General features: G+C 46.2%; 1 protein-coding gene across 4 annotated transcripts in view; it reads left to right on the forward strand.

Annotated features, from left to right (window-relative positions):
- LOC123506723 (protein bric-a-brac 1-like) overlaps positions 1–12,500 on the forward strand; it is a 321,147-nt gene that overhangs the window by 253,081 nt on the left and 55,566 nt on the right. For 2 of the 4 annotated variants that reach the window (XM_045258991.1, XM_045258993.1), the window contains one exon: positions 9,069–9,089. The exons of the other annotated variants lie outside the window; for them this stretch is intronic. In XM_045258991.1, the coding sequence (XP_045114926.1) occupies positions 9,069–9,089 (21 nt within the window). The remainder of the gene's footprint in view (positions 1–9,068; positions 9,090–12,500) is intronic. 4 annotated transcript variants of the gene reach the window in all.

Here is a 12,500-nt window from a genome sequence, read left to right on the forward strand (position 1 = left end):
CTCCCCCCAAACCACCACGTTGCAAATTCACCTCGAAATTTGTATGTAGATGATCACGAATTATTTTTGGTTTTAATCCCCCTCTCCCTCTCCCTCTCTCTCGCTCAGTCTCTTTCCCTCTTCCTCTCTCTCTCTCTTTCCTGTCTTTCTTTCGCTCGCAGATGCGCGTGAAGTTGCTGTTAGATTAAGTGTTGCATTCAGTTATTTTGCGTGTGAATGAGAATGAGAGAGAGATACAGTGTGTGTGTGTGTGTGTGTGTGTGTGTGTGTGTGTGTGTGTGTGTGTGTGTGTGTGTGTGTGTGTGAGGAGGAGGAAGAGGAAGGTTAAGATGAGGAGGAACGGGTGCACATGGTATTTAGATTATAAAAGTAGGGTGGAATGCAACAAGTGTCTTCAATTTTGCTGTTGTTCTTACTACTACTACTACTACTACTACTACTACTACTACTACTACTACTACTACTACTGTTTTCTACATGACATACTGAGAAAACTGTAATTGTCAACGTTCCATGTGAAGATACCTGAAAGTATTCCCAAATCAGCACCACCACACTTATAATTCCCAAATCACCACCATCACACCTACAGTAATAACAGTAACAACAACAACTAAAATGCAAAACAGACTTCCCTCGGGCACCAGCGTCACTTCGCGTCTCGGTGGCCGCCTCGTACTTCCGCCGCCTCTGGAGAACTGCATTTACAAAAGAAAAAACGAAAGAGAGCTCGTGGAAAAAAGCCTGTGAAGGGAGTGACAGTGACAGACCGACGCCAGATATATAAAAAGGACCATCAGGCTATGGATTCCCCTTCCGCTGGCCCGAGAGAGGGAAGGGAAGGGGAGTAGGGTAAGGTAGGGTAGAGCAAGACTGTTTTCCAATTTTGTTTTTTTGTCTTTTCGATACGAGTATGGCGTCGGGGCGAAGAGGGGGAGAGTATACAAAGGCGGCTTCAGCGTGGGGCAGGTGGAGGCCGCAGGGAGTGTGCTAAAGGAGAATTAATGCTTTTGGGGCAAGGGGCAGGAGGGATGGGGACGCGGGGAGGAGGGAGTGACCGAGGTTGGTGGCTGTGTAACAGGATTACCGCCAAATTGAGTAAAGGACCAGGCCCGCTGCACTGCTCCTGTTTGGGGGACGCTTGTGTGGGGTTTTGTCCTGGTTTACATAGAGAAGAGAGAGAAGTCGATTCTTTTTTTTCGGTCCTTTCCTCCCCTCCACCGAACTCCCACAACCGTGCTCTCCCCTCACGCCGGCTATTTCGGGATGCGGCAATGGCTCCGGGAGGGGGAGGAGGCGCGGCCACTGCCGGTGTGGCTCCTCGTGGCTCCTCGTAAAGCGGCGGCCACGAGTTGACAGGCTGTTGAGAGGGAGAGTTGTCGCCGCCTTGACGGGAATGGCCCACGGATTGAGCCCGGGTCGTCCTCCTCGTCTTTTATTTTATTCATTTAGTTCTCTCTTTATTTATTTATTTACTCGTTTAGTTGTTTTTATTAATGAAAGGAGGATTAGATAAAGCAAGCGATAATCCATTGAATTGCTGTGCTCTCTCTCTCTCTCTCTCTCTCTCTCTCTCTCTCTCTCTCTCTCTCTCTCTCTCTCTCTCTCTCTCTCTCTCTCTCTGCCATGTACACACAGTGGCAGGAAGTAAACAGTGTTCCCTTCCTCCCACTCCCATCCCGCCACTCCATATTGAGGGCAAACAGCCACACGAGGGACGCATGACCCGACCCGACCCTCCGCCACATTAGAATGACCTCAACGACCTGCAGTAGGACGACTCTAACATGTGACCTTGACCCCCCCCACCCCCAACCTACCTTTCCTCCTTCCCCATTGCCCTCGCTGTTCCCCCTTCTCCGTAAATTCGTTCGTAAATGTATGTATGTTTGTACGTAGGCAACCACTGGCTTCGTAAAAATGCTTCGAAAGTGTTGTTTCTGTGGTGAGAGAAAAGAAAATGTGTTCTGGAGTTTGTGTTTTGTTTGTGATTATAACGTGTTTAATCTCTCTCTCTCTCTCTCTCTCTCTCTCTCTCTCTCTCTCTCTCTCTCTCTCTCTCTTATTCTGTCTTTTCCAGTATTTTTATTCTTTCCTTATTTTTCCCTTCGTCTTCCACCTTTCGCCCTTCCCAGCCCCGCCCTCTCCTCTGCCCAGGTAAAGGCGGCAGGTGTAATATGAAGTTATCTGGGCGCGCCGTGCTTCCTCTACCCCCAAGCACTGTACGTAGTCACCGCTCAAACACACACACACACACACACACACACACACACACACACACACACACACACACACACTCCCACGCCAATATACTCACCCAAGCAAACTCACACATGTCTAGACGCAAGAACACACACACACACACACACACACACACACACACACACACACACACACACACACACACACACACACACACACACACAGGGGCTGGTGGGTAGGCGGGCGGGCGGGCCGAGCAATACAAAGGTTGGAAATAGCTTTGTCGTTTTCATTTATTTCTGTCGACGTGAAATGTGGGAATGCGCGTTAATTAACCAGCACGAAGCCTTACCGCGACTTGGCATTGTTCAGGATAATTTGACGAATTTACCGGAATTATAAGACGGACAGGGAATTCGAAAACGACTCTCAGAATTATATTAACTCACACGCAGCGATGACAGAGACAATAGGAAGATATAGAGAATAAATATATCGTTGAGAACTGAGAGAAAAAAGCACTGGAAAGACACTGTAAGAAATAGGTATTGGGAACCTTACCTGGGATTGTAGGGGGAGAAACAGTATGGGAGAGTGGAATAGGAGGGTATGGTAATGGAAGCAGTGAGCGGTGGTAGGGGTGGAGGTGAGGTAAGGGAAGGGGACAGTAGGGAGACATTGCGTGTTGATGCTACATGAATGTCTTAAAAAGGGTTCCACTAAAAAGTTGGGCGTTCAATTGCCTGCACACGCCATGTTGTGTGTGGCTTTTGTGTGGAGAGTGAGGGCCTCTGCTGCGGCGGTGACGGGGATGAGACCTGCGGCGGTGAGAACGTAGGTCTTGTGTCAGCCCAGGTCACTCAAGACGCTGCGTGAGGATCTTGGCCTTTGCGCGGCGTAAACTAAGCGCTCCATTGGTCGTGTGGTGTTACCGTGGTGTGTCCTGCAATCCTAACTCGAAGTTGGTATAGTTTGATGTTTTGTGGTTTATGCTGTGGCGGTGTGATAAGATTTTCAGTCTATAGTGGGTGGTATAGCTGTGGTTAATCCCTTCAGTACCATGACGCGTTTTCATATTCATTGTGCTTACTATTCGGTGATTTTATACACCTTCAGAAACTTATGTGGGGGATTGAAATACTGAAGACTCTGGCTATTAATCTTCTGACCTCCATAGACGCTTTCTTAGTGTAAATAAAATCGTCTAATCATACCCAAAACTCAAGGTAAAAATATGGTCTAATACTGAAGGTGTTAAGGTGTGGGGCAGTGTTCAAATTTAATGTGGTTAAATTTTAGGTGTATAGTGTGTGGTACAGCTGTGGTTAATTTTTGTGGCAGTGCTCTAGTAATGTGTTCAAATCGTAGTTACTGAATCGTCTAGCTATAGTTACTATGTGGCAGTGTTCTAGTATAGTGTAAGATTTTAATCCAATAGTGAGTTGTGCAGTGTGAAGAGAAGCCTTAATTCTACAAGCGATGTTAATGATGTCCGTTGTAATGATCTAGTATTGATGTGGCAGGAATCAGCTTGTGGGCGGTAGTACAGTTGAAACCCGAATCCTTTGAGTGTAGCATGGACTAGATGACGCACCGCTGGGGGGACTGGCAGAGGTATAAGATAAATCGCTCTGGGTTTTAGTTAAGGAACATGAAGTAGCGTTGCGGAACAAGTAATAACAACGGGACACTAAGTATTAACAGAATTTATAGACTGATAAAGGCCTGCTATAGATTATGATTAGGTGTAAGGGAGACGGTGCGAGGTGATAAGGCTGTTGGGGGACGCAGAGCCACTAAGACACAGACCTTAAGAACGTGACAAGTACGGTAAACACTATAACACAAACCATACGAGACGATAAGGAACGAACGACACTGTGACACAATGACAAAGGACTCGTGAGGTGATAAGAACCATAAGCACAGTGATATATATGCCATAGAAAGTGATAAACAACATAACGCGCTGTGGCACAGACCCAACACACTGCGCCACAGAGTCTGGGGAACGTGACACAGACTCTTAGATTTGGCGCTGCGTCCCTAGAAAGTGCTAAAGACGTGGTATGTGTCTTCTGCCTGTGTGTTGTGGGTCTAAGCCCTACGAGACGCGACACATTTTTGTTACTTAGGTTGTGGTACGGCCAGCGAGGGTACGGGAGGAGGAGGAGGAGGAGGAGGAAGAGGAAGAGGAGGAGGAGGAGTGAAGCTTCTGGCTATAAGTCAAGATTGTGTGGCCTGAAGGGGATGAGTAGGCGGGGGTTGAGTTGTGTTAGCTTGATCTATCACCACCCACACCTTCCCCCTCTACCCTTCCAACATATACCCTCCTCCCTCCTCCGCCGCACCACACAACCATCGCCTCCATTCTCTCCCCATAAACATTTATTTTTTTCTCAGCCGCCATTCATTTAAATCCTTATGAAACTCTAATGCATATTTCTCCCGCCTGTATCTTTTATTCCTCCTCGCTCCGCCTCCATAATTATGATTCCATCCTGCACTTGCAAATCGAAGCCAGAAACGCATTCACAATCACCACTGCGTCACACTTCACTACTTTGAACGTCAGGGAAAGGCATTTGGTATTTAATGGTGTTCTCTTGAGTGTTGTTAGTTAAGCCTTTCACTGCGATACGAAACAATTAACAACACCAGAAGCACTGAAGGAAATCCAAACCATCTACATTCTACAGGAAGGTTAGGAATAAAGAATAGATTTTGTAATTCCTACTGTGTTAGTTAACCATTTTACTGCGATACTAAACAATTAACACCAGAAGCAGTGAATGAAATCCTTATAAGTTATGGATGAAGATTAATAGATTTTGCAATCCCTACCCAGTTTCAAGATTGTATGTGGCTGTGAAACGAGTAAAGGTGGCTCAGAGTGACTCGTAATCATTCAAAGATGTAGCAAATAGGAGTCAAAAGGTTATAAGCAAGGAGTCTATACCATCAGTGTTAAAATACGGCCAAGAAAACCACGGTGATCATCTGCGTGGCCTTTGAAAATCGTTCTTATGAAGGCGTAGAGCGTTTTAAAATACTGCCGTGTACTGCTGTGGGATCCTTTTTTTTTCTGTAGCTCAGTGTGTGTGTGTGTGTGTGTGTGTGTGTGTGTGTGTGTGTGTGTGTTGCGGGCGGTGTTACTTGTTCAGCACTGACGGATGGAACACTTTATTTTTCACGGCCTTCTGTTATTTATATATTTATCGTGACCGGAATGATATATTGCGACAGCGTTTGGAGGTTAGGAGAGTCCGGGTCCCTCCACTCCCACTCTCTCCCTCTCCCTCTCCCTCTCCCTCTCCCTCTCCCTCCCGTTCCCTCATTCCTTCCCTGACCTCATAATATTACCTCCTCTCACCTCTCTCCCCTCCTCTCCCTCATCTTTGCTTTGTTATTATCTTTTATGCTTTCTCTCTCTCTCTCTCTCTCTCTCTCTCTCTCTCTCTCTCTCTCTCTCTCTCTCTCTCTCTCATTCTTCGCTGTCGATTTCCTCTCTTGTTCATTCTCCTTTCCCTATTACCTCCTTTTATTCTCCTTTTTATTCTGATTCCTCTAATATCCTCCTCCTCCTCCTCCTCCTCCTCCTCCTCCTCCTCCTCCTCCTCCTCCTCCTCCTCTTCCTCCTCCTCCCCGGTCCTGTAACACACCCGACCTGTGGAATTACTCAGACCCTCAGTTGAATGGAAAATTTATGTTTCTGAATATTTATAATGGCAAGGTTCTAAACACCATAATTACTGTGTTGTGGGGACGCTGCCGTGTGTGCTGTGGCTGCCCTGTGTGTGTGTGTGTGTGTGTGTGTGTGTGTGTGTGTGTGTGTGTGTGTGTGTGTCTCTCCCTCTCTCCCCATTTACTCAGAAGTGCTAACAGTGACACTTCTCTCTTCTCTCTTTTTAACGGCGGTGCAAAACGGAACCAGAAAGCAGGGAGATAATGCAAAGGGAGAAACAGAGAGAGAGATAGAGAGAGAGGATCCGGGAGTGAGAGTGCGTGGGAGAGGGAGAGGGAGGGATAGAGGATCAGAGAGGGAGAGAGTGAGAGGGAGGGGGTACAAGCGGCCCGGAAGACTGATATATCAAGTGCATATTTATTGGTGTATATAAAATAGAACAAATGTTGCCAATGGCCTGAGCACCATGTGTAGAGGCCGATTTATGGCGCTATATATTTATGGCGGTAAAAAGCTCGGTGTGATCCAATTGGTGGAGGCTTAATGTTGGCGCTGGCAAATGTGATATTACGTAGAACGGCTCTGGGGGGGTGGGTGGCAGGGGAGGGATGAGTGACCAAGGGGTGTAGTGGTGTACTGGATGTTGCGGCTCGTCTTGAAAGAGAGAGAGAGAGAGAGAGAGAGAGAGAGAGAGTAATATGTTTTTCTTTATTTACAAGACTTTTACGTGAGTGTCAGTGTCCATGAAACAGCGTCTTGATTAAGTCAGAAGGAGGAATGATAAAGAAAAATGGATGTACAAGGGAAAGAGAAGGAGGAAGAACAGAAGGAGGAGGAGGAAGAAGAAGAAGAAGCGGGCGTCAACGAAGGCAAAGAGAAGACTTACCACACTTCCACACGCTACTCCTCCTCCTCCTCCTCCTCCTCCTCCTCCTCCTTACTCTTCGCCCTTTCTCCTCCTCTCCATCCGGTCTCTCATCTCCCGACCACCCTCTATTCCCACACGTGGTCCACACACACACACGACGTCAGCTCTCAATGGTTAACAATATTCCAGTGGACCCGTACTCTCTCTCTCTCTCTCTCTCTCTCTCTCTCTCTCTCTCTCTCTCTCTCTCTCTCTCTCTCTTCCCTAAATAGTGTTGATTTCCCGGTTTACGTTGAGCATTGCGGTTTGCGTGTGAACTTGATATCATTCCCGATCTCTCTCTCTCTCTCTCTCTCTCTCTCTCTCTCTCTCTCTCTCTCTCTCTCTCTCTCTCTCTCTCACTCTTTCACGCGCCATAAAACATAATGAAAGTATAGTTGTGAAGTAAAAATAAATCACCAAGAATGAGTAATAAATTAAAATGTAAAAGAACAAAGTAAGAAAAGATAAGACGAAGGTATATGACTGAGTGTCCGGATAAGGAGGAGGAGGAGGAGGAGGAGGAGGAGGAGGAATATGGATAACTGGAGAACCGGACCAGAGAGAAACAGAGAGAGAGAAGGGAGAAAGAGAGAAAGAGAAGCAGAGAAAGGGGGAAAAAATGGATAGAATGTGTAAGAAATGCATAATGGTTGGCTGAAAGTAATGAAAGGAACCAAGATCATGAGAAATGGGGACGCTACGTGATGGGTGGACTGAGTAATGGGTGTGTCAAGATGGAAATAGTGAGGGATTGGGCCAGGAGGAGACGCAGGAGGAGGAGGAAGGGGGTAAGGTGCGGCGTGGTGCAAGGAGCAGGAGAAACGGAGAGAGAGGAGATAGGGAAGGAGGAGGAGGTGCTCGGGGGTGTGTGGAAGAAAAGGGGGGCAGGAAGGGGGGGTCGAAGGGGGCTCATGGGACTTTAGGGTACAATTCTGAATCGCCGCTTGAGGGCAGGAGAGTACCGGGGCGCCGCCGACACAACCATTGATCGAGTGTGAGTCGTGATTGGCTACAGCGACCTATTTTGCCTATTTTGATTAGCTGAACCTTGCCCGTCCCCTGATTAGTTCTTAAAGGAAGGTAAGGGAAGGTACTCTTAGGCTTAGAGAGAGAGAGAGAGAGAGAGAGAGAGAGAGAGAGAGAGAGAGAGAGAGAGAGGTTGGTTAAGTAATAGCGTGAAAGGCGTTCCATTAAGTGTTCTTCGTTTTCTGTTGTAAAGAAAAGTAAGGCAATGCGTTTAGTCTCGGAAAATGCCCGTTAGTTTATCTCAGGTCGTTGTTTTTTTTATATGGAAGGAATTAGATTGTGTGTAAAGACAGTGAAGGGAAGTAAGGACGTGTATTGCTGTGTAGAAAGGCCGCTAACGTGTCTGTGATCGAACGTTAGGTGATATTATGAAAGGTACTAGATTAACTCCGCTCGAATTCCTTTTTAAATGATCTGATTGTATTTACATGATTGGTTTGTTTGCACGCGTGTGTCACTCCCGCCAGAATTACATAAGGTCGTGATCTGAGCGGAGTATCACGCTGTAGTGGCCTTTCCGCGTGGGTGCGTCGTGTAATTCCTCATCCGATCACCTTAAAAAAGCAGTATTAGTATATTCAGCCGCGATCTGATTGGATAATAATACACTAGACTCGTTTCTGATTGGCTGCATTGGAGGAGGAGGATTATTCACCTTTTCTGATTGATTAAAAGTAGCATTAACCTATTTTTTCATGCCTCCCCGATGGGTTATTGTGTTATAAATCCCGCGGGTCGAACGACATGGCAGAGATTAATCTTGTTCTCTGATTACCGCTGTTGGATTTTCTTGCTCCGTGAATGCCAAAATGAATGTTCGCCAATATCTTGTGACTGCCTCAATGGGGGAAGAGGGACGAGGGCAGAGGAAGGAGCAGGGAGGAGGGAGAGAGCGCGCGCACGAGAGAGAGAGAGAGAGAGAGAGAGGGTGGGGGAGAAATTGCTCTTATTATCTGATTGCTTTGGTACTCTTAAATCGTTTCCGTTGTGTTTGGTATATATTTTTTTCTTCTCCATCAAATGTTGTCATCTTCATTAATTGTCTAAGTATTTTTTACTTTTCTGTATTAGTGTTTATATTATTTTTATGTGTTTAATTGTTTCACCTTTTGTTTTATGTGTTATGTTTTTCAGATTTCATTTTCTTTAGTATTTTGTTGTTATATTTTGTTCAATAGCCTTTCTATCTTGTTATTTTTAGTTTTTACACCAGCTCACCTCTGACTTACCTAATGCTTGTTTCAGGTGCGTCATTTCGTCATGCAGGTAACTCACGACTCCTCTCTGTCTAATACTATACTCACACCCTGCTACCTTTCGTTAAGTTACCTCTGCATTTCTAACTTATTCCTGCTTCATCTCTCCCATTGCCTGTGACTCACCCAAGCTTGCGTCAGGTGAGTCAGTACGTCAGTCAAGCAACTCAAAACTTCTCTCAAAAATTTCTATCATACTTTGCTACCTTCAATACCTGTACTTTTGTATCTCGTCTCTTCCATGGGCTGCGACTCACCCAAGCTTGCGTCAGGTGAGTCAGTGCGTCAGTCAGGCAAATCAGAACTCCTGCTTGAAAATTTTAATCGAGCATTGCCACCTCCATTAAGTTACCTGTGCTTTTTTACCTGATTCCCATCTGATCCCGGCCGTGGCTTGTGACTCACCTGTGCTTGCGTCAGGCGAGTCAGGGCGTGAGGCAGGTGACTCGCACTCCTCCCCTGGGTCAGATGGGTCCACCGGAATGTGTCTTACTTCTGTTATTGGTCCAGTTCAGCGTTCTGATTTCCCTATCGCCCTCATTGGCCAGCCTGACTTGCTTATGAATATAATTGGTCAGCGACGACTTGTACACGGCTGTGATTGGTGGATCGGCCGAGGCGGTGTTGCCAAATGTAGCGAGAGAGCCGGCATGTTGCAGGCGGTGGTGAGTGGCGGAGTGGTAAATATGGCATTTGTTATTGAGCGATCCTGAGGGGGGAGGGAGGTGGAGCGAGGCACGAGTGGAGGGGGAAGAGGGGAGGGGAGAGTGGCTGTCAAGGGGGGAGCCAGAGGGAGGAGAGCACTTGGGAGGAGGAAGAGAAGGAAGGGGGAGGAGGATGAGGGGGAAGAAGAGGAGGTGGAGGAGATGATAGAGGCGTGGGGAAGAGAGAGAGAGAGAGGCAAGCACAGATTCATTGCACACATCACAATAATAATAATGATGATAATAAAGCAACAATAACAACTTAGGATGGTCAAAAAAAAAAGGTGATGTTTATTATTGAAGGAATTAAACCACTGACGTCATGAATAAACAGGTGAATGGATACTTACCTGTACATCCATTAAGCCGCACCCTTTCTCATGCAGACACTTTGGCAGGTGAGGGGAAGGTACAAAAACACGGCTCAACCATTGAAAGAAATTAAGGTAGCTGTAGAAATAGATTAAAGGAGGCTATGGAAATAAAGTCATACACATATATAGGTCGTGAGCAGGTGACACGAAGGTACGTACAAGAATACGAGTTAACCACTGAGAGAAATTAACGTCAGATGTAGAAATAGATTAAAAAGTGTATATGGAAATAAAGTCATAAACGAAGATAACATAAATGTAGGTCACAGAATAAAAGGGTGTAAAAAGCACGTAAAAAGTGGATCAGTGGATGAAATGGATAAAAAAATACGTCATATTACAAAGAAGTGGATTACAATGGATAGGGACATGATTATACCACGTGTGTGAGTTAGTGGGTTGGTGGGAGTCAGGTGTGTAGGTAGGTGGGTGAGTGGGTGGGGCTTCGGAGGTGGATAGATAGATGGACTGGTTTGCCACGTTCGCTGTAAGGATGATGATGATAAGCACTTCACTGTAATTTACGTCATTAGTGAATAAAGGACTAAATGAATTAAAAAGGACTTAACGCCTTGCTTGCTGAAAACCATGTGTGTATGTGTGTGTGCGTGTGTGTGTGTGTGTGTGTGTGTGTGTGTGTGTGTGTGTGTGTGTGTGTGTGTGTGTGTGTGTGTGTGTGTGTGTGTGTGTGTGTGTGTGTGTGTGTGTGTAATTTAGTAATTGAGTTGAATTTAACTGAGAATTTCGTTTGTAGAATTCATTTTTCTTGTTCTTTTTACTTTGTGTATATGTATGCAACTCTCTCTCTCTCTCTCTCTCTCTCTCTCTCTCTCTCTCTCTCTCTCTCTCTCTCTCTCTCTCTCTCTCTCTCTCTCTCTCTCTCTCTCTCTCTCTCTCTCTCTCTCTCTCTCTCTCCACACACACACACACACACACACACACACACACACACACACACACACCACGAGACAATGGACGTTGGAGGAAGTTCCTGATTACTGTCAACTACCCATGCAAAGTGACGAGGAAGCGGTAGAGTTGGACACCCAGAGCCCTGTCGCGAGGGAGGAGGAGGAGGAGGAGGATGGGGAGGAAGCGTGTAGGGAGATAGGTTAGTACAGGTGGGTACATAGACTAAGAAAGGTAACAGTGTGTGTGTGTGTGTGTGTGTGTGTGTGTGTGTGTGTGTGTGTGTGTGTGTGTTTAGGTACATTGGGGTTTTTGTAGACAAGAGTGCGTTGTAATTGGGAATGTTTGTCCATTGTGAAAGTGTGCAGATTATATTGGTGCCAGAGAGAGAGAGAGAGAGAGAGAGAGAGTGTGTGTGTGTGTGTGTGTGTGTGTGTGTGTGTGTGTGTGTGTGAAAAAATAAAAAAACAATGATAATGAAGAAGCAGAAGCAGGCAGTGGGAAGCAAAAGACACGTAAATGAACTACAGGTGAGGCGAGGTGAGTTAGCACATGAATAGGTGAGAAGACAATACAGGAACCTCAGTGTAGAAGAGCTTGACATTGACTGCCTTGACGCATTGAAACACCAACTGAACTAAGGCGAGAGAAATGTTTTCAGAGAGAGAGAGAGAGAGAGAGAGAGAGAGAGAGGGAACAATAGAAGCCAACGAAAGAGGGGAAGGAGGAACACAGAAGGTGGTGGTGAAGGAGCAGAAGGGGAAGTTTGAAGTTTGTTGGAGATACAGCAACAGGTAGAGAGGGAAGGTGTGTCGCTAAAAGGAAGCGGCTTGATTAACTATTAATAAGGATGCCACGTTGAGGGGGAAGGGAAGAGGAGGGGAGGGGGCAGGCGCTGAAGTGTGGGAACAGCAGACTGAGAGAGAGAGAGAGAGAGAGAGAGAGAGAGAGAGAGAGAGAGAGAGAGAGAGAGAGAGAGAGAGAGAGAGAGAGAAGGCAGACGAAAACTGATAAATAAGAGAAAGGAATAAAGAAAGATTGACATAGTAAATAGGATAAGATGCACACACATACACATACACACACACACACACACACACACACACACACACACACACACACACACACACACACACACACACACACACAAGTAAGATTGGATAAGTGTAGATATGGAGACTGAGCCACACGAGCATAAAGCCCAGGCCCTGTAAAACTACAACTAGGTAAATACACACACACACACACACACACACACACACACACACACACACACACACACACACACACACACACACAATGTAAATGATTTGTAGAGACCGAAGAATAAACCTGTGAAACTCTCTCTCTCTCTCTCTCTCTCTCTCTCTCTCTCTCTCTCTCTCTCTCAGCTTTCTCAAGAGAGGGACGCGGTGAAGGTGCAAGGAGAGAAGG

Source organism: Portunus trituberculatus, chromosome 20, assembly GCF_017591435.1.
Source record: "Portunus trituberculatus isolate SZX2019 chromosome 20, ASM1759143v1, whole genome shotgun sequence".
Classification (NCBI taxonomy): domain Eukaryota; kingdom Metazoa; phylum Arthropoda; class Malacostraca; order Decapoda; family Portunidae; genus Portunus; species Portunus trituberculatus.